Source organism: Oncorhynchus keta, chromosome 28 (genome assembly GCF_023373465.1).
Source record: "Oncorhynchus keta strain PuntledgeMale-10-30-2019 chromosome 28, Oket_V2, whole genome shotgun sequence".
NCBI classification, from domain to species: domain Eukaryota; kingdom Metazoa; phylum Chordata; class Actinopteri; order Salmoniformes; family Salmonidae; genus Oncorhynchus; species Oncorhynchus keta.
In genome coordinates this window covers 800,856-827,340 of record NC_068448.1, presented here as the reverse complement: position 1 = coordinate 827,340, position 26,485 = coordinate 800,856, and the positions used below count along the sequence as shown (strand labels likewise).

Sequence of the window (26,485 nt, the reverse complement as noted above, 5' to 3'; positions counted from 1 at the left end):
ACTCACCGACCCCAGCAGACACTGGGACTCTCGTATGGCTCCACAGCAGCCAAAGAATCCCACCAACATCACTAGACTGCCCGCTATGATCAGGATATACACACCTGGGGGACAGAGAGAGAGACAGAGAGAGAGACAGAGAGAGACGGAGAGAGAGAGAGAGACAGAGAGAGACGGAGAGAGACGGAGAGAGAGAGACAGAGAGAGAGAGAGAGAGAGAGAGAGACAGAGAGAGAGAGAGAGACAGAGAGAGAGAGAGAGACAGAGAGAGAGAGAGAGAGAGAGAGAGAGAGAGACAGAGAGAGAGAGAGAGAGAGAGACAGAGAGAGAGAGAGAGAGAGAGACAGAGAGAGAGACGGAGAGAGAGAGAGAGAGAGAGAGACAGAGAGAGACAGAGAGAGAGACGGAGAGAGAGACGGAGAGAGAGAGAGAGAGAGAGAGAGAGAGAGAGAGAGAGAGACAGAGAGAGAGAGAGAGAGAGACAGAGAGAGAGAGAGAGAGAGACAGAGAGAGAGACGGAGAGAGAGAGAGAGAGAGAGAGAGAGGGAGAGAGAGAGACAGAGAGAGAGGGAGAGAGAGAGGGAGAGAGAGGAAAACAAATCAGATGAAAGACCATTCAGGGTATTATATATCCAGCGAGACTGTTGCAGTTCCCAGGAGCACCAGCAGAGGGCAGCATTAGACCACACAAACAACACGGTTATCAACCAGATCATATGTGAGAGAACTTTACAAGCTGAACATCATCTGCACTAAACAGACATAATGTAGTGACCAGCAGGAGAGTCAGTATTATAACTGTGGACTAAACAGACATAATGTAGTGACCAGCAGGAGAGTCAGTACCATAACTGTGGACTAAACAGACATAATGTAGTGACCAGCAGGAGAGTCAGTATTATAACTGTGGACTAAACAGACATAATGTAGTGACCAGCAGGAGAGTCAGTACCATAACTGTGGACTAAACAGACATAATGTAGTGACCAGCAGGAGAGTCAGTACCATAACTGTGGACTAAACAGACATAATGTAGTGACCAGCAGGAGAGTCAGTACCATAACTGTGGACTAAACAGACATAATGTAGTGACCAGCAGGAGAGTCAGTATTATAACTGTGGACTAAACAGACATAATGTAGTGACCAGCAGGAGAGTCAGTACCATAACTGTGGACTAAACAGACATAATGTAGTGACCAGCAGGAGAGTCAGTATTATAACTGTGGACTAAACAGACATAATGTAGTGACCAGCAGCAGAGTCAGTATTATAACTGTGGACTAAACAGACATAATGTAGTGACCAGCAGGAGAGTCAGTACCATAACTGTGGACTAAACAGACATAATGTAGTGACCAGCAGGAGAGTCAGTACCATAACTGTGGACTAAACAGACATAATGTAGTGACCAGCAGGAGAGTCAGTATTATAACTGTGGACTAAACAGACATAATGTAGTGACCAGCAGGAGAGTCAGTATTATAACTGTGGACTAAACAGACATAATGTAGTGACCAGCAGGAGAGTCAGTACCATAACTGTGGACTAAACAGACATAATGTAGTGACCAGCAGGAGAGTCAGTACCATAACTGTGGACTAAACAGACATAATGTAGTGACCAGCAGGAGAGTCAGTACCATAACTGTGGACTAAACAGACATAATGTAGTGACCAGCAGGAGAGTCAGTACCATAACTGTGGACTAAACAGACATAATGTAGTGACCAGCAGGAGAGTCAGTACCATAACTGTGGACTAAACAGACATAATGTAGTGACCAGCAGGAGAGTCAGTACCATAACTGTGGACTAAACAGACAATGTAGTGACCAGCAGGAGAGTCAGTATTATAACTGTGGACTAAACAGACATTAGACATCGCTGTTTTTCATACAGTTTATAAGCAGACATTTTTGTGACCCTATTGAAATTACAATCCTCACCGCTTCTCCAGGGCCACTTTCAGCCTCTCTGACATTATGTCACTCCTCCATGCTCATTGGTTCATTTATAGGCCTCCTCCAGTCCCATTGGCTAACTCACACATCCCCTCCCTACTGATTGGCTGATTCCTGTCCCTGTACTCACCATAAAAGAAGGTGTCTGGCGCCCCGTCTCCGTTCAGCAGAGCGACGGTCTCAGGATCGAACCGCAACCAGAGCCCGACTGCAAGGACCAACGAGCCCATCAACTAGTAGAGAGAGGAGAGAGGGGGAGCGAGAGTGAGCGTGACAGAGAGGAAAGAAGATAAGAGAGATAGTTAGAAGGCTATTTGTGTCTTACTCACATTTCCCCTCAACAACAGACCATCAGCATACACCTACATCACACCTCCTCTCCTCTCCTCTCCTCTCCTCTCTTCTCCTCTCTTCTCCTCTCCTATTCAACTCCATGGACAGGGGCTCATTCAACTCTATGGACAGGGGCTCATTCAACTCTATGGACAGGGGCTCATTCAACTCTATGGACAGGGGCTCATTCAACTCTATGGACAGGGGCTCATTCAACTCTATGGACAGGGGCTCATTCAACTCTATGGACAGGGGCTCATTCAACTCTATGGACAGGGGCTCATTCAACTCTATGGACAGGGGCTCATTCAACTCTATGGACAGGGGCTCATTCAACTCTATGGACAGGGGCTCATTCAACTCTATGGACAGGGGCTCATTCAACTCTATGGACAGGGGCTCATTCAACTCTATGGACAGGGGCTCACTTTGATCAATTTACACGTGCATTTCACGAAAAAAACTAATTTAGTTTAACAACTGCGACGATGCAAAGTATGGTAACAGAATTACGGTCAAAATCTCCCTCTGGGTTTTTTTTTTAAATGCGTTTTTAATGTTTTCTATCTGGGATTTACATTCCATGAAGTCTGCAGAGAGAATGATGCGTCAGCGATGACATCACACCTCGACAGGTTTTGCATAATGCATAGAATGCATAATTATGGACATGAATATCCTTCTCTTCATGGTAATTTATGCTAAATAGGAACACAGTTATTTTTGCATATTTGGGGTCTACACACCGGCTATTGTCGTAATTACCTCCTTCCATAAACAAGACCACATCTGGTTGGTCCAAACCAGACCAATCTGAGCCAGTAGGAAGTCAATACAGTACAGAAGTTTAGTACAGAACATTAGTACAATAGTACAGTAGTTTAGTACAGAACTTTAGTACAATAACAGTACAGTAGTACAGTACAGTAGTTTAGTACAATAGTAGAGTACAGTAGTTTAGTACAGAACTTTAGTACAATAGTACAGTAGTTTAGTACAGAACTTTAGTACAATAGTACAGTAGTTTAGTACAATAGTAGAGTACAGTAGTTTAGTACCGTAGGAAGTCAATACAGTACAGTAGTTTAGTACCGTAGGAAGTCAATACAGTACAGTAGTTTAGTACAATAGTAGAGTACAGTAGTTTAGTACAGAACATTAGTACAATAGTACAGTAGTTTAGTACAGAACTTTAGTACAATAACAGTACAGTAGTACAGTACAGTAGTTTAGTACAGAACTTTAGTACAATAACAGTACAGTAGTACAGTAGAGTACAGTAGTTTAGTACAGAACATTAGTACAATAACAGTACAGTAGCACAGTAGAGTACAGTAGTTTAGTACAGTAGTTTAGTACAATAGAGTACAGTAGTTTAGTACAATAGAGTACAGTAGTTTAGTACAATAGAGTACAGTAGTTTAGTACAGTAGTTTAGTACAGTAGTTTAGTAGAGTACAGTAGTTTAGTACAGTAGTTTAGTAGAGTACAGTAGTTTAGTAGAGTACAGTAGTTTAGTACAGTAGTTTAGTACAGTAGTTTAGTACAGTACAATGGTCTATTCAGTGTAGTCTAATGGTCTGTTCAGTGTAGTCTAATGGTCTGTTCAGTGTAGGCTTTAATGGTGTAGTCTAATGGTCTGTTCAGTGTAGTCTAATGGTCTGTTCAGTGTAGTCTAATGGTCTGTTCAGTGTAGTCTAATGGTCTGTTCAGTGTAGTCTAATGGTCTGTTCAGTGTAGTCTAATGGTCTGTTCAGTGTAGTCTAATGGTCTGTTCAGTGTTGGCTTTAATGGTGTAGTCTAATGGTCTGTTCAGTGTAGGCTTTAATGGTGTAGTCTAATGGTCTGTTCAGTGTTGGCTTTAATGGTGTAGTCTAATGGTCTGTTCAGTGTAGTCTAATGGTATGTTCAGTGTAGTCTAATGGTCTGTTCAGTGTAGTCTAATGGTCTGTTCAGTGTAGGCTTTAATGGTGTAGTCTAATGGTCTGTTCAGTGTAGGCTTTAATGGTATAGTCTAATGGTCTGTTCAGTGTAGTCTAATGGTCTGTTCAGTGTAGTCTAATGGTCTGTTCAGTGTAGTCTAATGGTCTGTTCAGTGTAGTCTAATGGTCTGTTCAGTGTAGTCTAATGGTCTGTTCAGTGTAGTCTAATGGTCTGTTCAGTGTAGGCTTTAATAGTGTAGTCTAATGGTCTGTTCAGTGTAGGCTTTAATGGTGTAGTCTAATGGTCTGTTCAGTGTAGTCTAATGGTCTGTTCAGTGTAGTCTAATGGTCTGTTCAGTGTAGTCTAATGGTCTGTTCAGTGTAGGCTTTAATAGTGTAGTCTAATGGTCTGTTCAGTGTAGGCTTTAATAGTGTAGTCTAATGGTCTGTTCAGTGTAGGCTTTCATGGTGTAGTCTAATGGTCTGTTCAGTGTAGGCTTTAATAGTGTAGTCTAATGGTCTGTTCAGTGTAGGCTTTCATGGTGTAGTCTAATGGTCTGTTCAGTGTAGTCTAATGGTCTGTTCAGTGTAGTCTAATGGTCTGTTCAGTGTAGTCTAATGGTCTGTTCAGTGTAGTCTAATGGTCTGTTCAGTGTAGTCTAATGGTCTGTTCAGTGTAGGCTTTAATGATGTAGTCTAATGGTCTGTTCAGTGTAGTCTAATGGTCTGTTCAGTGTAGGCTTTAATGGTGTAGTCTAATGGTCTGTTCAGTGTAGGCTTTAATGATGTAGTCTAATGGTCTGTTCAGTGTAGTCTAATGGTCTGTTCAGTGTAGTCTAATGGTCTGTTCAGTGTAGGCTTTAATGATGTAGTCTAATGGTCTGTTCAGTGTAGGCTTTCATGGTGTAGTCTAATGGTCTGTTCAGTGTAGTCTAATGGTCTGTTCAGTGTAGTCTAATGGTCTGTTCAGTGTAGTCTAATGGTCTGTTCAGTGTAGTCTAATGGTCTGTTCAGTGTAGTCTAATGGTCTGTTCAGTGTAGGCTTTAATGATGTAGTCTAATGGTCTGTTCAGTGTAGTCTAATGGTCTGTTCAGTGTAGGCTTTAATGATGTAGTCTAATGGTCTGTTCAGTGTAGTCTAATGGTCTGTTCAGTGTAGTCTAATGGTCTGTTCAGTGTAGGCTTTAATGATGTAGTCTAATGGTCTGTTCAGTGTAGTCTAATGGTCTGTTCAGTGTAGGCTTTAATAGTGTAGTCTAATTGGTCTGTTCAGTGTAGGCTTTCATGGTGTAGTCTAATGGTCTGTTCAGTGTTGGCTTTAATGGTGTAGTCTAATGGTCTGTTCAGTGTAGGCTTTAATGGTGTAGTCTAATGGTCTGTTCAGTGTAGGCTTTAATAGTGTAGTCTAATGGTCTGTTCAGTGTAGGCTTTAATGGTGTAGTCTAATGGTCTGTTCAGTGTAGGCTTTAATAGTGTAGTCTAATGGTCTGTTCAGTGTTGGCTTTAATGGTGTAGTCTAATGGTCTGTTCAGTGTAGGCTTTAATGGTGTAGTCTAATGGTCTGTTCAGTGTAGTCTAGAGAGGGGGGAGGGGGGTGTTGCTCTAAGGTCTGTTATAGTGGGTTATCAGCAGAGAGAGAGAGGGGGAGGGGGGTGTAGCTCTAAGGTCTGTTATAGTGGGTTATCAGCAGAGAGAGAGAGGGGGGGGGGGTGTAGCCCTAAGGTCTGTTATAGTGGGTTATCAGCAGAGAGAGAGGGGGGAGGGGGGTGTTGCTCTAAGGTCTGTTATAGTGGGTTATCAGCAGAGAGAGGGGGGTGTTGCTCTAAGGTCTGTTATAGTGGGTTATCAGCAGAGAGAGAGAGGGGGAGGGGGCGGGGTGTAGCTCTAAGGTCTGTTATAGTGGGTTATCAGCAGAGAGAGAGAGGGGGATGGGGGTGTTGCTCTAAGGTCTGTTATAGTGGGTTATCAGCAGAGAGAGAGGGGGGGGGGGTGTAGCTCTAAGGTCTGTTATAGTGGGTTATCAGCAGAGAGAGAGGGGGGAGGGGGTGTTGCTCTAAGGTCTGTTATAGTGGGTTATCAGCAAAGAGAGAGAGGGGGAGGGGGTAGCTCTAAGGTCTGTTATAGTAGGTTATCAGCAGAGAGAGAGAGGGGGTAGCTCTAAGGTCTGTTATAGTGGGTTATCAGCAGAGAGAGAGAGGGGGGGGGGTGTAGCTCTAAGGTCTGTTATAGTGGGTTATCAGCAGAGAGAGAGAGGGGGATGGGGGTGTAGCTCTAAGGTCTGTTATAGTGGGTTATCAGCAGAGAGAGAGAGGGGGGAGGGGGGTGTTGCTCTAAGGTCTGTTATAGTGGGTTATCAGCAGAGAGAGAGGGGGGGGGGTAGCTCTAAGGTCTGTTATAGTGGGTTATCAGCAGAGAGAGAGAGGGGGAGGGGGTGTAGCTCTAAGGTCTGTTATAGTGGGTTATCAGCAGAGAGAGAGGGGGTGTAGCTCTAAGGTCTGTTATAGTGGGTTATCAGCAGAGAGAGAGAGGGGAGGGGGTGTTGCTCTAAGGTCTGTTATATTGGGTTATCAGCAAAGAGAGAGAGAGGGGGGGGGGTAGCTCTAAGGTCTGTTATAGTGGGTTATCAGCAGAGAGAGAGGGGGGAGGGGGGTGTTGCTCTAAGGTCTGTTATAGTGGGTTATCAGCAGAGAGAGAGGGGGGTGTAGCTCTAAGGTCTGTTATAGTGGGTTATCAGCAGAGAGAGAGAGGGGGAGGGGGGTGTTGCTCTAAGGTCTGTTATAGTGGGTTATCAGCAGAGAGAGAGGGGGGTGTAGCTCTAAGGTCTGTTATAGTGGGTTATCAGCAGAGAGAGAGGGGGGAGGGGGTGTAGCTCTAAGGTCTGTTATAGTGGGTTATCAGCAGAGACAGAGAGGGGGGTAGCTCTAAGGTCTGTTATAGTGGGTTATCAGCAGAGACAGAGAGGGGGGTAGCTCTAAGGTCTGTTATAGTGGGTTATCAGCAGAGAGAGAGAGGGGGGAGGGGGTGTTGCTCTAAGGTCTGTTATAGTGGGTTATCAGCAGAGAGGGGGCGTAGCTCTAAGGTCTGTTATAGTGGGTTATCAGCAGAGAGAGAGGGGGGTGTTGCTCTAAGGTCTGTTATAGTGGGTTATCAGCAGAGAGAGAGAGGGGGAGGGGGTGTTGCTCTAAGGTCTGTTATAGTGGGTTATCAGCAGAGAGAGAGAGGGGGGGGTAGCTCTAAGGTCTGTTACAGTGGGTTATCAGCAGAGAGAGGGGGGGTGTAGCTCTAAGGTCTGTTATAGTGGGTTATCAGCAGAGACAGAGAGGGGGGGAGGGGGTAGCTCTAAGGTCTGTTATAGTGGGTTATCAGCAGAGAGAGAGGGGGGGTAGCTCTAAGGTCTGTTATAGTGGGTTATCAGCAGAGAGAGAGAGGGGGGAGGGGGAGGTGTAGCTCTAAGGACTGTTATAGTGGGTTATCAGCAGAGAGAGAGAGAGGGGGGAGTATAGCTCTAAGGTCTGTTATAGTGGGTTATCAGCAGAGAGAGAGGGGGGGGTGTAGCTCTAAGGTCTGTTATAGTGGGTTATCAGCAGAGAGAGAGAGAGGGAGGGGGGTGTTGCTCTAAGGTCTGTTATAGTGGGTTATCAGCAGAGAGAGAGAGGGGAGGGGGGTGTTGCTCTAAGGTCTGTTATAGTGGGTTATCAGCAGAGAGAGGGGGGTGTTGCTCTAAGGTCTGTTATAGTGGGTTATCAGCAGAGAGGGGGGGTAGCTCTAAGGTCTGTTATAGTGGGTTATCAGCAGAGAGAGAGGGGGAGGGGGGTGTTGCTCTAAGGTCTGTTATAGTGGGTTATCAGCAGAGAGAGAGAGGGGGGGAGGGGGGTGTAGCTCTAAGGTCTGTTATAGTGGGTTATCAGCAGAGAGAGAGGGGGGAGGGGGGTGTAGCTCTAAGGTCTGTTATAGTGGGTTATCAGCAGAGAGAGAGGGGGAGGGGGGGTTTAGCTCTAAGGTCTGTTATAGTGGGTTATCAGCAGAGAGAGAGAGAGGGGGGTAGCTCTAAGGTCTGTTATAGTGGGTTATCAGCAGAGAGAGAGAGGGGGGAGGGGGGTGGGTAGCTCTAAGGTCTGTTATAGTGGGTTATCAGCAGAGAGAGAGAGGTGGATGGGGGGGTAGCTCTAAGGTCTGTTATAGTGGGTTATCAGCAGAGAGAGAGAGAGGGGGGTAGCTCTAAGGTCTGTTATAGTGGGTTATCAGCAGAGAGAGAGAGGGGGAGGGGGGTGTAGCTCTAAGGTCTGTTATAGTGGGTTATCAGCAGAGAGAGAGAGGGGAGGGGGGTGTAGCTCTAAGGTCTGTTATAGTGGGTTATCAGCAGAGAGAGAGAGGGGTGGATGGGGGGTAGCTCTAAGGTCTGTTATAGTGGGTTATCAGCAGAGAGAGAGGGGGGTGTAGCTCTAAGGTCTGTTATAGTGGGTTATCAGCAGAGAGAGAGAGAGGGGAGGGGGGGGGGGTGTTGCTCTAAGGTCTGTTATAGTGGGTTATCAGCAGAGAGAGAGAGGGGGGTGTAGCTCTAAGGTCTGTTATAGTGGGTTATCAGCAGAGAGAGAGGGGGGGGGGGGGTGTAGCTCTAAGGTCTGTTATAGTGGGTTATCAGCAGAGAGAGAGGGGGGAGGGGGTGTTGCTCTAAGGTCTGTTATAGTGGGTTATCAGCAAAGAGAGAGGGGAGGGGGGGTAGCTCTAAGGTCTGTTATAGTAGGTTATCAGCAGAGAGAGAGAGGGGGGGGGGGGAGTAGCTCTAAGGTCTGTTATAGTAGGTTATCAGCAGAGAGAGAGAGGGGGGGGGGGGTGTTGCTCTAAGGCCTGTTATAGTGGGTTATCAGCAGAGAGAGAGAGGGGTGTAGCTCTAAGGTCTGTTATAGTGGGTTATCAGCAGAGAGAGAGAGGGGGAGGGGGTGTTGCTCTAAGGTCTGTTATAGTGGGTTATCAGCAAAGAGAGAGAGAGGGGGATGGGGGGTAGCTCTAAGGTCTGTTATAGTAGGTTATCAGCAGAGAGAGAGAGGGGGTGTAGCTCTAAGGTCTGTTATAGTGGGTTATCAGCAGAGAGAGAGAGGGGGGGGGGGTGTTGCTCTAAGGTCTGTTATAGTGGGTTATCAGCAGAGAGAGAGAGGGGGGAGGGGGTGTTGCTCTATGGTCTGTTATAGTGGGTTATCAGCAGAGAGAGAGGGGGGGGGGGGTGTTGCTCTAAGGTCTGTTATAGTGGGTTATCAGCAGAGAGATGGGGGAGGGGGGTAGCTCTAAGGTCTGTTATAGTGGGTTATCAGCAGAGAGAGAGGGGGAGGGGGGTGTTGCTCTAAGGTCTGTTATAGTGGGTTATCAGTAGAGAGAGAGAGGGGGAGGGGGGTGTAGCCCTAAGGTCTGTTATAGTGGGTTATCAGCAGAGAGAGAGAGGGGAGGGGGGTGTAGCTCTAAGGTCTGTTATAGTGGGTTATCAGCAGAGAGAGAGAGGGGGAGGGGGTGTAGCTCTAAGGTCTGTTATAGTGGGTTATCAGCAGAGAGAGAGAGGGGGAGGGGGTGTTGCTCTAAGGTCTGTTATAGTGGGTTATCAGCAGAGAGAGAGGGGGGAGGGGGGTGGTGTAGCTCTAAGGTCTGTTATAGTGGGTTATCAGCAGAGAGAGAGAGGGGGGAGGGGGGGGTGTAGCTCTAAGGTCTGTTATAGTGGGTTATCAGCAGAGAGAGAGAGGGGGGGGGGGGTAGCTCTAAGGTCTGTTATAGTGGGTTATCAGCAGAGAGAGAGAGGGGGAGGGGGTGTAGCTCTAAGGTCTGTTATAGTGGGTTATCAGCAGAGAGAGAGAGGGGGGAGGGGGTGTTGCTCTAAGGTCTGTTATAGTGGGTTATCAGCAGAGAGAGAGAGGGGGGGGGGGGGTGTTGCTCTAAGGTCTGTTATAGTGGGTTATCAGCAGAGAGAGATGGGGGGAGGGGGTAGCTCTAAGGTCTGTTATAGTGGGTTATCAGCAGAGAGAGAGGGGGAGGGGGGTGTTGCTCTAAGGTCTGTTATAGTGGGTTATCAGTAGAGAGAGAGGGGGGTGTAGCCCTAAGGTCTGTTATAGTGGGTTATCAGCAGAGAGAGAGAGGGGAGGGGGGTGTAGCTCTAAGGTCTGTTATAGTGGGTTATCAGCAGAGAGAGAGGGGGGGAGGGGGTGTAGCTCTAAGGTCTGTTATAGTGGGTTATCAGCAGAGAGAGAGGGGGGAGGGGGTGTTGCTCTAAGGTCTGTTATAGTGGGTTATCAGCAGAGAGAGAGAGGGGGGAGGGGGGTGGTGTAGCTCTAAGGTCTGTTATAGTGGGTTATCAGCAGAGAGAGAGAGGGGGGGGGGGGGGGGGTAGCTCTAAGGTCTGTTATAGTGGGTTATCAGCAGAGAGAGAGAGAGGAGTGGGGGGGGTGTAGCTCTAAGGTCTGTTATAGTGGGTTATCAGCAGAGAGAGAGAGGGGGGGGGGGTGTAGCTCTAAGGTCTGTTATAGTGGGTTATCAGCAGAGAGAGAGAGGGGGTGAGGGGGGTAAACAGAGAAAGAATGAAGATGAAAAGAAAGTATGAGAGTGAAAGAGGAAGGACGGGTGGGGAGGGGGGGGGGTGTAGCTCTAAGGTCTGTTATAGTGGGTTAACAGCAGAGACGAAGAGAGGAAGGACGGGTGGGGGTGGGGTAGGGGCAAACCCCATTGTATCTGATGAGAGAGTGGAGGGAAAGGGGGCTTAAAAGGGGGGACCCTGTTGTACGATGTTGTTTAACAATTCTCTCCCTCTCTCCACATCTATAACCGTCCTTTACAGACAATGGTGTGTCTGAACACAGCTAGGTACCTCAGCCCAAAGGGTTTTACCCTTATGTCTGACCGTGGGGGGGGAGGAGTGGGTGACCACACCCACTCCTCCCCCCACGCCAACTTTGCCACCACCACCACTGAAGAAAGAAAAAAAAATAAAAAATCATAGGGGAAACACTAGTGTGTTTTTCATCTCCTAAAATGGCTTTGCATTCTGTGCTGGAGAGACATGCACATTCATTCAGCAGGCTTTACCAGTGTCACAACTACAGTTGAAGTTGGAAGTTTACATACACTTAGGTTGGAGTCATTAAACTCGTTTTTCAACCAATTCACACATTTCTTGTTAACAAACTATAGTTTTGTAAAAATGTAAAAAACAAGAAACGTGTCCAAATTTGTTTACAGAAAGACTTTTTCACTGTATCACAATTCCAGTGGGTCAGAAGTTCAATACACTAAGTTGACTGTGCCTTTTAACAGCTTGGAAAATTCCAGAAAATGATGTCATGGCTTTGGAAGCTTCTGATAGGCTAATTGACATAATTTGAGTCAATTGGAGGTGTACCTGTGGATGTATTTCAAGGCCTACCTTCAAACCCAGTGCCTCTTTGCTTGACATCACGGGAAAATCAAAAGAAATCAGCCAAGACTTCAGAAAAAAAAGTTGTAGACCTCCACAAGTCTGGTTCATCCTTGGGAGGAATTTCCAAACGCCTGAAGGTGCCACGTTCATCTGTACAAACAATAGTACGCAAGTATAAACACCATGGGACCACGCAGCCGTCATACCGCTCAGGAAGGAGACGCGTTCTGTCTCCTAGAGATGAACGTACTTTGGTGTGAAAAGAGCAAATCAATCCCAGAACAACTGAAAAGGACCTTGTGAAGATGCTGGAGGAAACAGGTACAAAAGTATCTATATCCACAGTGAAACGAGTCCTATATCTACATAACCCGAAAGGCCATTCAGCAAGGAAGAATCCACCGCCATAAAAAGCCAGATTACGGTTTTCAACTGCACATGGGGACAAAGATCGTACTTTTTGGAGAAATGTCCTCTGGTCTGATGAAACAAAAATAAAACTGTTTGGCCATAATGACCATCGTTATGTTTAGAGGAAAAAGGGGGAGGCTTGTTTATCTCTGTCGGCGCGATGCCTGGAGAAGCCCGGTGGCTGTACTGATTCCGACAACATATCCCGAAGGAGCCATGTTTCCTTCAAACAGAGAACGTTACAGTCTCTGATGTCTCTCTGGAAGACAACCCTTTTGCTCGGATTTCATCTAGCCTGTTGTCAGGAGACTGGACGTTGGTGAGTAGCGTACTCGGGAGCGGTGAGAGGTGAACCCGTCTACGGAGTCTGACCAGGAGGCCGCTCCGTCTGCCCCTTCTGCGGCGCCGTTGTTTTGGGTCGCCGGCTGGGATCCCATCCATTGTCCTGGGTGGTGGTCCAGACAGAGGATCCACTTCGGGAAAGTCGTATTCCTGGTCGTAATGTTGGTAAATTCACGTTGCTCTAAATATCCAATAGTTCCTCCCAGCTGTAATAAGACTTAATATTTTCTGGGATAACTATGTAAGAAATAATAGATTAAAAAAACAAAATACTGCACAGTTTCCTGAGGACCTGTGAAGCAAACATCTCTGTCGGCACCATAACAAGAAGAGGCACTAGTAAATCTGACACACTGGTACCAGTGTGTCAGAGCTCCATCGGCTGTTCTGTACCAGTGTGTCAGAGCTCCATCGGCTGTTCTGTACCAGTGTGTCAGAGCTCCATCGGCTGTTCTGTACCAGTGTGTCAGAGCTCCATCGGCTGTTCTGTACCAGTGTGTCAGAGCTCCATCGGCTGTTCTGTACCAGTGTGTCAGAGCTCCATCGGCTGTTCTGTACCAGTGTGTCAGAGCTCCATCGGCTGTTCTGTACCAGTGTGTCAGAGCTCCATCGGCTGTTCTGTACCAGTGTGTCAGAGCTCCATCGGCTGTTCTGTACCAGTGTGTCAGAGCTCCATCGGCTGTTCTGTACCAGTGTGTCAGAGCTCCATCGGCTGTTCTGTACCAGTGTGTCAGAGCTCCATCGGCTGTTCTGTACCAGTGTGTCAGAGCTCCATCGGCTGTTCTGTACCAGTGTGTCAGAGCTCCATCGGCTGTTCTGTACCAGTGTGTCAGAGCTCCATCGGCTGTTCTGTACCAGTGTGTCAGAGCTCCATCGGCTGTTCTGTACCAGTGTGTCAGAGCTCCATCGGCTGTTCTGTACCAGTGTGTCAGAGCTCCATCGGCTGTTCTGTACCAGTGTGTCAGAGCTCCATCGGCTGTTCTGTACCAGTGTGTCAGAGCTCCATCGGCTGTTCTGTACCAGTGTGTCAGAGCTCCATCGGCTGTTCTGTACCAGTGTGTCAGAGCTCCATCGGCTGTTCTGTACCAGTGTGTCAGAGCTCCATCGGCTGTTCTGTACCAGTGTGTCAGAGCTCCATCGGCTGTTCTGTACCAGTGTGTCAGAGCTCCATCGGCTGTTCTGTACCAGTGTGTCAGAGCTCCATCGGCTGTTCTGTACCAGTGTGTCAGAGCTCCATCGGCTGTTCTGTACCAGTGTGTCAGAGCTCCATCGGCTGTTCTGTACCAGTGTGTCAGAGCTCCATCGGCTGTTCTGTACCAGTGTGTCAGAGCTCCATCGGCTGTTCTGTACCAGTGTGTCAGAGCTCCATCGGCTGTTCTGTACCAGTGTGTCAGAGCTCCATCGGCTGTTCTGTACCAGTGTGTCAGAGCTCCATCGGCTGTTCTGTACCAGTGTGTCAGAGCTCCATCAGCTGTTCTGTACCAGTGTGTCAGAGCTCCATCAGCTGTTCTGTACCAGTGTGTCAGAGCTCCATCAGCTGTTCTGTACCAGTGTGTCAGAGCTCCATCAGCTGTTCTGTACCAGTGTGTCAGAGCTCCATCAGCTGTTCTGTGCCAGTGTGTCAGAGCTCCATCAGCTGTTCTGTAGCAGTGTGTCAGAGCTCCATCAGCTGTTCTGTGCCTGTCTGTCTGTGACAGAGGGTTGCCGTTTATCCAGTTGCCTGCATGATATACATCAGTTTCCCAGTGTCACAGTGACAGCACAGCTACATGCTTTTCATCTAAACGAGCTACAGCCCATCTATGGCTGACTGAATTACTGGCTGGCTGACTGAATTACTGTCTGGCTGGCTGAATTACTGTCTGGCTGGCTGAATTACTGTCTGGCTGGCTGAATTACTGTCTGGCTGGCTGAATTACTGGCTGGCTGGCTGAATTACTGGCTGGCTGGCTGAATTACTGGCTGGCTGGCTGAATTACTGGCTGGCTGGCTGAATTACTGGCTGACCGACCGACTGACTAACTGAATTACTGGCTGGCTGAAATACTGGCTGGCTGACTGAATTACTGGCTGGCTGGCTGAATTTCTGGCTGGCTGAATTACTGGCTGACCGACCGACTGACTAACTGAATTACTGGCTGGCTGACTGAATTACTGGCTGGCTGACTGAATTACTGGCTGGCTGACTGAATTACTGGCTGGCTGACTGAATTACTGGCTGGCTGACTGAATTACTGGCTGGCTGACTGGAATTACTGGCTGGCTGAATGAATTACTGGCTGGCTGAATGAATTACTGGCTGGCTGACTGAATTACTGGCTGGCTGACTGAATTACTGGCTGGCTGACTGAATTACTGGCTTGCTGGCTGAATTACTGGCTGGCTGGCTGAATTACTGGCTGGCTGACGGAATTACTGGCTGGCTGACGGAATTACTGGCTGGCTGACGGAATTACTGGCTGGCTGACGGAATTACTGGCTGGCTGACTGAATTACTGGCTGGCTGACTGAATTACTGGCTGGCTGACTGAATTACTGGCTGGCTGGCTGAATTACTGGCTGGCTGACTGAATTACTGGCTGGCTGACTGAATTACTGGCTGGCTGAATGAATTACTGGCTGGCTGAATGAATTACTGGCTGGCTGACTGAATTACTGGCTGGCTGGCTGAATTACTGGCTGGCTGACGGAATTACTGGCTGGCTGACGGAATTACTGGCTGGCTGACGGAATTACTGGCTGGCTGACGGAATTACTGGCTGGCTGACGGAATTACTGGCTGGCTGACGGAATTACTGGCTGGCTGACTGAATTACTGGCTGGCTGAATGAATTACTGGCTGGCTGACTGAATTACTGGCTGGCTGACTGAATTACTGGCTGGCTGACTGAATTACTGGCTGGCTGACTGAATTACTGGCTGGCTGAATTACTGGCTGGCTGAATTACTGGCTGGCTGACTGAATTACTGGCTGACTGACTGAATTACTGGCTGAATTACTGGCTGGCTGAATTACTGGCTGGCTGACTGAATTACTGATTGGCTGGCTGAATTGCTGGCTGGCTGAATTACTGGCTGGCTGACTGAATTACTGATTGGCTGGCTGAATTACTGGCTGGCTGAATTACTGGCTGGCTGGCTGAATTACTGGCTGGCTGGCTGAATTACTGGCTGGCTGAATTACTGGCTGGCTGGCTGAATTACTGGCTGGCTGGCTGAATTACTGGCTGGCTGGCTGAATTACTGGCTGGCTGACGGAATTACTGGCTGGCTGGCTGGCTGAATTACTGGCTGGCTGACTGAATTACTGGCTGGCTGACTGAATTACTGGCTGGCTGACTGAATTACTGGCTGGCTGGCTGAATTACTGGCTGGCTGGCTGAATTACTGGCTGGCTGGCTGAATTACTGGCTGGCTGACTGAATTACTGGCTGGCTGGCTGAATTACTGGCTGGCTGGCTAAATTACTGGCTGGCTGGCTAAATTACTGGCTGGCTGGCTGAATTACTGGCTGGCTGGCTGAATTACTGGCTGGCTGACTGAATTACTGGCTGGCTGGCTGAATTACTGGCTGGCTGACTGAATTATCCAAATATTGGAACTATCACTTTTTTTTCCCCTCTCCACAGAACACATTGGTATCCAGTTGCTAAGCAACCATTTTTGCGAGCGCCTTGGATAACAGAAAAAGTTGTGCTGCCGTGTTTACTGACCGATCGAAAGCGTCTGATGATCAGGGAACTAAAAAGAAGCGGTCTTTCGATTGGACTGGGCTCTGACGTTTGCTTAGGGTTAAATCATTATCTCCATGAAAGAACCCGAGCCATCACGGCAGTATCGGAGGTTCTAGAGATTCAGAAAGGTGGCCCGCTAGTCATTGGTACGAGCTATTGTTTACTATCTAGATCAATACCATCGATGATATCATGAGAAACTGTCAAATTCATTTACACGCTTACTATTGGCCAAGCATTTTCTAAATTTGAATTGACTTTCTGGTACTGCAGAAGACACTTTCTGATCTTAAGTTGGAGCTAAAAATGCTAACAAAACAAAATATATGCGCTTCTCTAAACTTCTCTAAACTACATCATTTTAATCTAAATTAATATAAAAAAGTCTAAATGGTATAGAAGTTGAACTAGTTTGTTATAAATATCGTGGAATTTGATGGTCTCTCATGTCCTCTATCCTCTCTATCCTCCCCAGCCTCTCCAGTCTGGTCTCTCTATCCTCCCCTCTCGTCTCTCTGTCCTCTCCAGCCTCTCCCGTCTGGTCTCTCTATCCTCTCCAGCATCTCCCGTCTGGTCTCTCTACCCTCCCCAGCATCTCCCGTCTGGTCTCTCTACCCTCCCCAGCATCTCCCGTCTGGTCTCTCTACCCTCCCCAGCATCTCCCGTCTGGTCTCTCTACCCTCCCCAGCATCTCCCGTCTGGTCTCTCTACCCTCCCCAGCATCTCCCGTCTGGTCTCTCTACCCTCCCCAGCATCTCCCGTCTGGTCTCTCTACCCTCCCCAGCATCTCCCGTCTGGTCTCTCTACCCTCCCCAGCATCTCCCGTCTGGTCTCTCTACCCTCCCCAGCATCTCCCGTCTGGTCTCTCTACCCTCCCCAGCATCTCCCGTCTGGTCTCTCTACCCTCCCCAGCATCTCCCGTCTGGTCTCTCTACCCTCCCCAGCATCTCCCGTCTGGTCTCTCTACCCTCCCCAGCATCTCCCGTCTGGTCTCTCTACCCTCCCCAGCATCTCCCGTCTGGTCTCTCTACCCTCCCCAGCATCTCCCGTCTGGTCTCTCTCCCCTCTCCCGTCCTCCCTCTCTCCCGTCTGGTCTCTCTACCCTCCCCTCTCCCGTCTGGTCTCTCTACCCTCCCCTCTCCCGTCTGGTCTCTCTACCCTCCCCTCTCCCGTCTGGTCTCTCTACCCTCCCCTCTCCCGTCTGGTCTCTCTACCCTCCCCTCTCCCGTCTGGTCTCTCTACCCTCCCCTCTCCCGTCTGGTCTCTCTACCCTCCCCTCTCCCGTCTGGTCTCTCTACCCTCCCCTCTCCCGTCTGGTCTCTCTACCCTCCCCTCTCCCGTCTGGTCTCTCTACCCTCCCCTCTGGTCTCTCTACCCTCCCCTCTGGTCTCTCTATCCTCTCCAGCCTCTCCCGTCTGGTCTCTCTACCCTCCCCTCTCCCGTCTGGTCTCTCTACCCTCCCCTCTGGTCTATCTATCCTCTCCAGCCTCTACCGTCTGGTCTCTCTATCCTCTCCAGCCTCTCCCGTCTGGTCTCTCTACCCTCCCCTCTCCCGTCTGGTCTCTCTACCCTCCCCTCTGGTCTATCTATCCTCCCCAGCCTCTCCCGTCTGGTCTCTCTATCCTCTCCAGCATCTCCCGTCTGGTCTCTCTACCCTCCCCTCTCCCGTCTGGTCTCTCTACCCTCCCCTCTCCCGTCTGGTCTCTCTACCCTCCCCTCTCCCGTCTGGTCTCTCTACCCTCCCCTCTCCCGTCTGGTCTTTCTACCCTCCCCTCTGGTCTCTCTATCCTCCCCAGCCTCTCCCGTCTGGTCTCTCTACCCTCCCCTCTGGTCTCTCTATCCTCTCCAGCCTCTCCCGTCTGGTCTCTCTACCCTCCCCTCTCCCCTCTGGTCTCTCTATCCTCTCCAGCCTCTCCCGTCTGGTCTCTCTATCCTCTCCAGCGTCTACCGTCTGGTCTCTCTATCCTCTCCAGCGTCTACCGTCTGGTCTCTCTACCCTCCCCTCTCCCATCTGGTCTCTCTATCCTCTCCAATCTCTCTCTAACAAGGGATTTGAAAGTACTACCAGGCCCCTCCCCCACTGGATTTCATCCCCCTCTCTGTCTGCAGTGGAGGAGGCCTGGGGACTGGGTAGGAGAGGAGGATAAACTATGAAAGGAGAGATAGAAGCAACATCCACTCTGGTGTGTCTCCTCTCTTTATCTAGGTCAGGATCATAAAGAGAGACCGTTGGGATCTCTCTCTCTTAACATAGTTAAACAAACAATTATTAGGTCAATCCAATTGAATCTAAACGTCTCTAAACTACATCATTTTAATCTAAATTAATATACAATAATACTAGGGTTCAGTAACCATGGTGGATCGTATTAGGGTTCAGTAACCATGGTGGATCGTATTAGGGTTCAGTAACCATGGTGGATCGTATTAGGGTTCAGTAACCATGGTGGATCGTATTAGGGTTCAGTAACCATGGTGGATCGTATTAGGGTTCAGTAACCATGGTGGATCGTATTAGGGTTCAGTAACCATGGTGGATCGTATTAGGGTTCAGTAACCATGGTGGATCGTATTAGGGTTCAGTAACCATGGTGGATCGTATTAGGGTTCAGTAACCATGGTGGATCGTATTAGGGTTCAGTAACCATGGTGGATCGTATTAGGGTTCAGTAACCATGGTGGATCGTATTAGGGTTCAGTAACCATGGTGGATCGTATTAGGGTTCAGTAACCATGGTGGATCGTATTAGGGTTCAGTAACCATGGTGGATCGTATTAGGGTTCAGTAACCATGGTGGATCGTATTAGGGTTCAGTAACCATGGTGGATCGTATTAGGGTTCAGTAACCATGGTGGATCGTACTAGGGTTCAGTAACCATGGTGGATCGTACTAGGGTTCAGTAAGCATGGTGGATCGTATTAGGGTTCACTCTAACCACTAGACTACCTACCTCCTCTACACTCTAACCACTAGACTACCTGCCGCCCCTACACTCTAACCACTAGACTACCTACCTCCTCTACACTCTAACCACTAGACTACCTGCCGCCCCTACACTCTAACCACTAGACTACCTACCTCCTCTACCCTCTAACCACTAGGCTACCTGCCTCCTCTACACTCTAACCACTAGACAACCTGCCTCCTCTACACTCTAACCACTAGACTACCTACCTCCTCTACACTCTAACCACTAGACTACCTGCCGCCCCTACACTCTAACCACTAGACTACCTACCTCCTCTACACTCTAACCACTAGACTACCTGCCGCCCCTACACTCTAACCACTAGACTACCTACCTCCTCTACCCTCTAACCACTAGGCTACCTGCCTCCTCTACACTCTAACCACTAGACAACCTGCCTCCTCTACACTCTAACCACTAGACTACCTGCCGCCCCTACACTCTAACCACTAGACTACCTGCCGCCCCTACACTCTAACCACTAGACTACCTGCCGTCCCTACACTCTAACCACTAGACTACCTACCTCCTCTACACTCTAACCACTAGGCTACCTACCTCCTCTACACTCTAACCACTAGGCTACATGCCGTCCCTATACTCTAACCACTAGACTACCTACCTCCTCTACACTCTAACCACTAGGCTACCTACCTCCTCTACACTCTAACCACTAGGCTACATGCCGACCCTACACTCTAACCACTAGACAACCTACCGACCTGTCTGTTGTTTTAAATGATACTGTCAATCCTTCAGAGGAAACCTACAGTGAGGGGAAAAAGTATTTGGTCCCCTGCTGATTTTGTATGTTTGCCCACTGACAAAGAAATGATCAGTCTATAATTGTAATGGTTTATTTGAACAATGAGAGACAGAATAACAACAGAAATCCAGAAAAACACATGTCAAAAATGTTATAAATTGATTTGCATTTTAAATGAGGGCAATAAGTAATTATTTAATCATTTACGTTAAGTCTTTTTTTAAAAGACAATAAATTGACAACAATGTTTGGAAGCTTTTAAATTATATAAAAAGTCATCCATTGCTTCATCACTGGAAAAGATACGGTTGTCTCATGTTGGCAGGTAGCCGTTAAGAGCGTGTTGCTCGTTCAAATCCCCTTGCCAACGAGCTGAAAAATCTGTCGATGTGTTAAGCAAGACACAACCCTAATTGCTCCTGTAATTTTCTCTGGATTAGAGTGTCTGCTAAATGAAGTCCCATAGATCCCTTCATTACAAAGCTCTACGACAAGAGATGCCAAACCCATCCACAAGGTTTGTTAACTCAAAGTTCCTCGGGTCTCTTAAATCAAAAGGGATGCTGTCAAAAACGAATTGAATTCACATGGATAAAACAAACACACTCCACTAAGCTAACGGCTATGCTAAACCCCAGTCCACTAGGCTATGCTAAACCCCAGTCCACTAAGCTATGCTAAACCCCAGTCCACTAGGCTATGCTAAACCCCAGTCCACTAGGCTATGCTAAACCCCAGTCCACTAGGCTATGCTAAACCCCAGTCCACTAGGCTATGCTAAACCCCAGTCCACTAGGCTATGCTAAACCCCAGTCCACTAGGCTATGCTAAACCCCAGTCCACTAGGCTATGCTAAACCCCAGTCCACTAGGCTATGCTAAACCCCAGTCCACTAGGCTATGCTAAACCCCAGTCCACTAGGCTATGCTAAACCCCAGTCCACTAGGCTATGCTAAACCCCAGTCCACTAGGCTATGCTAAACCCCAGTCCACTAGGCTATGCTAAACCCCAGTCCACTAGGCTATGCTAAACCCCAGTCCACTAGGCTATGCTAAACCCCAGTCCACTAGGCTATGCTAAACCCCAGTCCACTAGGCTATGCTAAACCCCAGTCCACTAGGCTATGCTAAACCCCAGTCCACTAGGCTATGCTAAACCCCAGTCCACTAGGCTATGCTAAACCCCAGTCCACTAGGCTATGTTAAACCCCAGTCCACTAAGCTATGCTAAACCCCTTTCCACTAAGCTATGCAAGGCTAAAACACACTCCACTAGGCTATGCTAAACCCTATTCCACTAAGCTATGCAAGGCTAAAAGCTAACAGCGCTGTCAAAAGGGCACTGCACATGCGAGCTGTTTCATGTGACAGATGAAAAAGCCCATTCGTTATGTAGAAAGAGGAGATCTGATAGGCTACTTGTAAGCAAGGTAAGACATGTCTCATATGTATGAAGACGTGAACCCCCCGTCCATGGCATTGAAACCCCCACCATGGCATTGAAACCCCCGCCATGGCATTGAAACCCCCGCCATGGCATTGAACCCCCACCATGGCATTGAAACCCCCACCATGGCATTGAAACCCCCACCATGGCATTGAACCCCCACCATGGCATTGAAACCCCCCCATGGCATTGAAACCCCCACCATGGCATTGAAACCCCCATGGCATTGAAACCCCCATGGCATTGAACCCCCATGGCATTGAAACCCCGCCATGGCATTGAACCCCACCATGGCATTGAAACCCCCATGGCATTGAAACCCCCACCATGGCATTGAAACCCCCATGGCATTGAAACCCCCCCATGGCATTGAAACCCCCACCATGGCATTGAAACCCCACCATGGCATTGAAACCCCCCACCATGGCATTGAAACCCCCCACCATGGCATTGAAACCCCCCACCATGGCATTGAAACCCCCATGGCATTGAAACCCCCCACCATGGCATTGAAACCCCCACCATGGCATTGAAACCCCCACCATGGCATTGAAACCCCCACCATGGCATTGAAACCCCCACCATGGCATTGAAACCCCCACCATGGCATTGAACCCCCCCATGGCATTGAAACCCCCATGGCATTGAAACCCCCATGGCATTGAACCCCCATGGCATTGAACCCCCCACCATGGCATTGAAACCCCCACCATGGCATTGAACCCCCATGGCATTGAAACCCCCATGGCATTGAAACCCCCGTCCATGGCATTGAAACCCCCGCCATGGCATTGAAACCCCCACCATGGCATTGAAACCCCCACCATGGCATTGAACCCCCATGGCATTGAAACCCCCATGGCATTGAAACCCCCCATGGCATTGAAACCCCCATGGCATTGAACCCCCATGGCATTGAAACCCCCATGGCATTGAAACCCCCATGGCATTGAACCCCCATGGCATTGAAACCCCCACCATGGCATTGAACCCCCCCATGGCATTGAACCCCCGCCATGGCATTGAACCCCCATGGCATTGAAACCCCCACCATGGCATTGAACCCCCCACCATGGCATTGAACCCCCATGGCATTGAAACCCCCATGGCATTGAAACCCCCATGGCATTGAAACCCCCACCATGGCATTGAAACCCCCACCATGGCATTGAACCCCCACCATGGCATTGAAACCCCCATGGCATTGAAACCCCCACCATGGCATTGAACCCCCATGGCATTGAACCCCCCCCATGGCATTGAACCCCCATGGCATTGAACCCCCCACCATGGCATTGAACCCCCCACCATGGCATTGAACCCCCATGGCATTGAACCCCCATGGCATTGAACCCCCCACCATGGCATTGAACCCCCATGGCATTGAACCCCCACCATGGCATTGAACCCCCATGGCATTGAACCCCCCACCATGGCATTGAACCCCCATGGCATTGAACCCCCATGGCATTGAACCCCCATGGCATTGAACCCCCCATGGCATTGAACCCCCACCATGGCATTGAACCCCCACCATGGCATTGAACCCCCATGGCATTGAACCCCCATGGCATTGAACCCCCCATGGCATTGAACCCCCACCATGGCATTGAACCCCCACCATGGCATTGAAACCCCCCCATGGCATTGAACCCCCACCATGGCATTGAACCCCCACCATGGCATTGAAACCCCCACCATGGCATTGAAACCCCCACCATGGCATTGAACCCCCATGGCATTGAAACCCCCCCCATGGCATTGAAACCCCCCCCCTGGCATTGAACCCCCCCCCATGGCATTGAAACCCCCCCCATGGCATTGAAACCCCCACCATGGCATTGAAACCCCCACCATGGCATTGAAACCCCCACCATGGCATTGAAACCCCCACCATGGCATTGAAACCCCCCCCCATGGCATTGAAACCCCCGCCATGGCATTGAAACCCCCACCATGGCATTGAACCCCCCATGGCATTGAAACCCCCACCATGGCATTGAACCCCCCACCATGGCATTGAACCCCCCGTCCATGGCATTGAAACCCCCGTCCATGGCATTGAAACCCCCGTCCATGGCATTGAAACCCCCACCATGGCATTGAAACCCCCACCATGGCATTGAAACCCCCGCCATGGCTCGATGCCAGGTACAAGGACCTCTACTGTGTCGCCACCATGCTAGACGCCAGGTACAAGGACCTCTACTGTGTCACCACCATGCTAGATGCCAGGTACAAGGACTGCTACTTCGATGCAGACAAGAAACAGGGTTTACGTGACGTTAAACACAGCTGGACAAGATGTAGAGGAAGAGAGACCACGGACAGACAGAGCTGGACAAGATGTAGAGGAAGAGAGACCACGGACAGACAGAGCTGGACAAGATGTAGAGGAAGAGAGACCACGGACAGACAGAGCTGGACAAGATGCAGAGGAAGAGAGACCACGGACAGACAGAGCTGGACAAGATGTAGAGGAAGAGAGACCACGGACAGACAGAGCTGGACAAGATGTAGAGGAAGAGAGACCACGGACAGACAGAGCTGGACAAGATGTAGAGGAAGAGAGACCACGGACAGACAGAGCTGGACAAGATGGAAACGGACACAGTGCAGAGGAAGAGAGACCACGGACAGACAGAGCTGGACAAGATGTAGAGGAAGAGAGACCACGGACAGACAGAGCTGGACAAGATGCAGAGGAAGAGAGACTACGGACAGACAGAGCTAGACAAGATGTAGAGGAAGAGAGACCACGGACAGACAGAGCTGGACAAGATGCAGAGGAAGAGAGACCACGGACAGACAGAGCTGGACAAGATGTAGAGGAAGAGAGACCACGGACAGACAGAGCTGGACAAGATGCAGAGGAAGAGAGACCACAGACAGACAGAGCTGGACAAGATGCAGAGGAAGAGAGACCACGGACAGACAGAGCTGGACAAGATGCAGAGGAAGAGAGACCACGGACAGACAGAGCTGGACAAGATGCAGAGGAAGAGAGACCACGGACAGACAGAGCTGGACAAGATGCAGAGGAAGAGAGACCACGGACAGACAGAGCTGGACAAGATGTAGAGGAAGAGAGACCACGGACAGACAGAGCTGGACAAGATGTAGAGGAAGAGAGACCACGGACAGACAGAGCTGGACAAGATGCAGAGGAAGAGAGACCACGGACAGACAGAGCTGGACAAGATGTAGAGGAAGAGAGACCACGGACAGACGGAGCTGGACAAGATGCAGAGGAAGAGAGACCACGGACAGACAGAGCTGGACAAGATGGAGAGGAAGAGAGACCACGGACAGACAGAGCTGGACAAGATGCAGAGGAAGAGAGACCACGGACAGACAGAGCTGGACAAGATGTAGAGGAAGAGAGACCACGGACAGACAGAGCTGGACAAGATGTAGAGGAAGAGAGACCACGGACAGACAGAGCTGGACAAGATGCAGAGGAAGAGAGACCACGGACAGACAGAGCTGGACAAGATGTAGAGGAAGAGAGACCACGGACAGACAGAGCTGGACAAGATGCAGAGGAAGAGAGACCACGGACAGACAGAGCTGGACAAGATGTAGAGGAAGAGAGACCACGGACAGACGGAGCTGGACAAGATGCAGAGGAAGAGAGACCACGGACAGACAGAGCTGGACAAGATGCAGAGGAAGAGAGACCACGGACAGACAGAGCTGGACAAGATGCAGAGGAAGAGAGACCACGGACAGAGAGCTGGACAAGATGTAGAGGAAGAGAGACCACGGACAGACAGAGCTGGACAAGATGCAGAGGAAGAGAGACCACGGACAGACAGAGCTGGACAAGATGTAGAGGAAGAGAGACCACGGACAGACAGAGCTGGACAAGATGCAGAGGAAGAGAGACCACGGACAGACAGAGCTGGACAAGATGTAGAGGAAGAGAGACCACGGACAGACAGGAGCTGGACAAGATGCAGAGGAAGAGAGACCACGGACAGACAGAGCTGGACAAGATGCAGAGGAAGAGAGACCACGGACAGACAGAGCTGGACAAGATGCAGAGGAAGAGAGACCACGGACAGACAGAGCTGGACAAGATGCAGAGGAAGAGAGACCACGGACAGACAGAGCTGGACAAGATGTAGAGGAAGAGAGACCACGGACAGACAGAGCTGGACAAGATACAGAGGAAGAGAGACCACGGACAGACAGAGCTAGACAAGATGTAGAGGAAGAGAGACCACGGACAGACAGAGCTGGACAAGATGTAGAGGAAGAGAGACCACGGACAGACAGAGCTGGACAAGATGTAGAGGAAGAGAGACCACGGACAGACAGAGCTGGACAAGATGCAGAGGAAGAGAGACCACGGACAGACAGAGCTGGACAAGATGTAGAGGAAGAGAGACCACGGACAGACAGAGCTGGACAAGATGCAGAGGAAGAGAGACCACGGACAGACAGAGCTGGACAATATGTAGAGGAAGAGAGACCACGGACAGACGGAGCTGGACAAGATGCAGAGGAAGAGAGACCACGGACAGACAGAGCTGGACAAGATGTAGAGGAAGAGAGACCACGGACAGACAGAGCTGGACAAGATGCAGAGGAAGAGAGACCACGGACAGACAGAGCTGGACAAGATGCAGAGGAAGAGAGACCACGGACAGACAGAGCTGGACAAGATGTAGAGGAAGAGAGACCACGGACAGACAGAGCTGGACAAGATGCAGAGGAAGAGAGACCACGGACAGACAGAGCTAGACAAGATGTAGAGGAAGAGAGACCACGGACAGACAGAGCTGGACAAGATGTAGAGGAAGAGAGACCACGGACAGACAGAGCTAGACAAGATGCAGAGGAAGAGAGACCACGGACAGACAGAGCTGGACAAGATGGAAACGGACACAGTGACAGTGCAGAGGAAGAGAGACCACGGACAGACAGAGCTAGACAAGATGTAGAGGAAGAGAGACCACGGACAGACAGAGCTGGACAAGATGCAGAGGAAGAGAGACCACGGACAGACAGAGCTGGACAAGATGTAGAGGAAGAGAGACCACGGACAGACAGAGCTGGACAAGATGTAGAGGAAGAGAGACCACGGACAGACAGAGCTGGACAAGATGTAGAGGAAGAGAGACCACGGACAGACAGCTGAAACTTCACTGCTTGACATTTATGATGAAATCCTGGTTGAGACTGAACAAATGAACAACGA

General features: G+C 49.5%; 1 protein-coding gene across 3 annotated transcripts in view; it reads right to left on the bottom strand.

Moving 5' to 3' along the window:
* The window catches only part of LOC127913050 (CD9 antigen-like), a 47,126-nt gene that overhangs the window by 10,588 nt on the left and 10,053 nt on the right, over positions 1 to 26,485 (bottom strand). For all 3 annotated transcript variants that reach the window (XM_052484310.1, XM_052484308.1, XM_052484309.1), the window contains exons 2-3: positions 2,092 to 2,194; positions 7 to 104 (exon numbers count right to left, since the gene is read on the bottom strand). In XM_052484310.1, the coding sequence (XP_052340270.1) occupies positions 7 to 104; positions 2,092 to 2,194 (201 nt within the window). The remainder of the gene's footprint in view (positions 1 to 6; positions 105 to 2,091; positions 2,195 to 26,485) is intronic.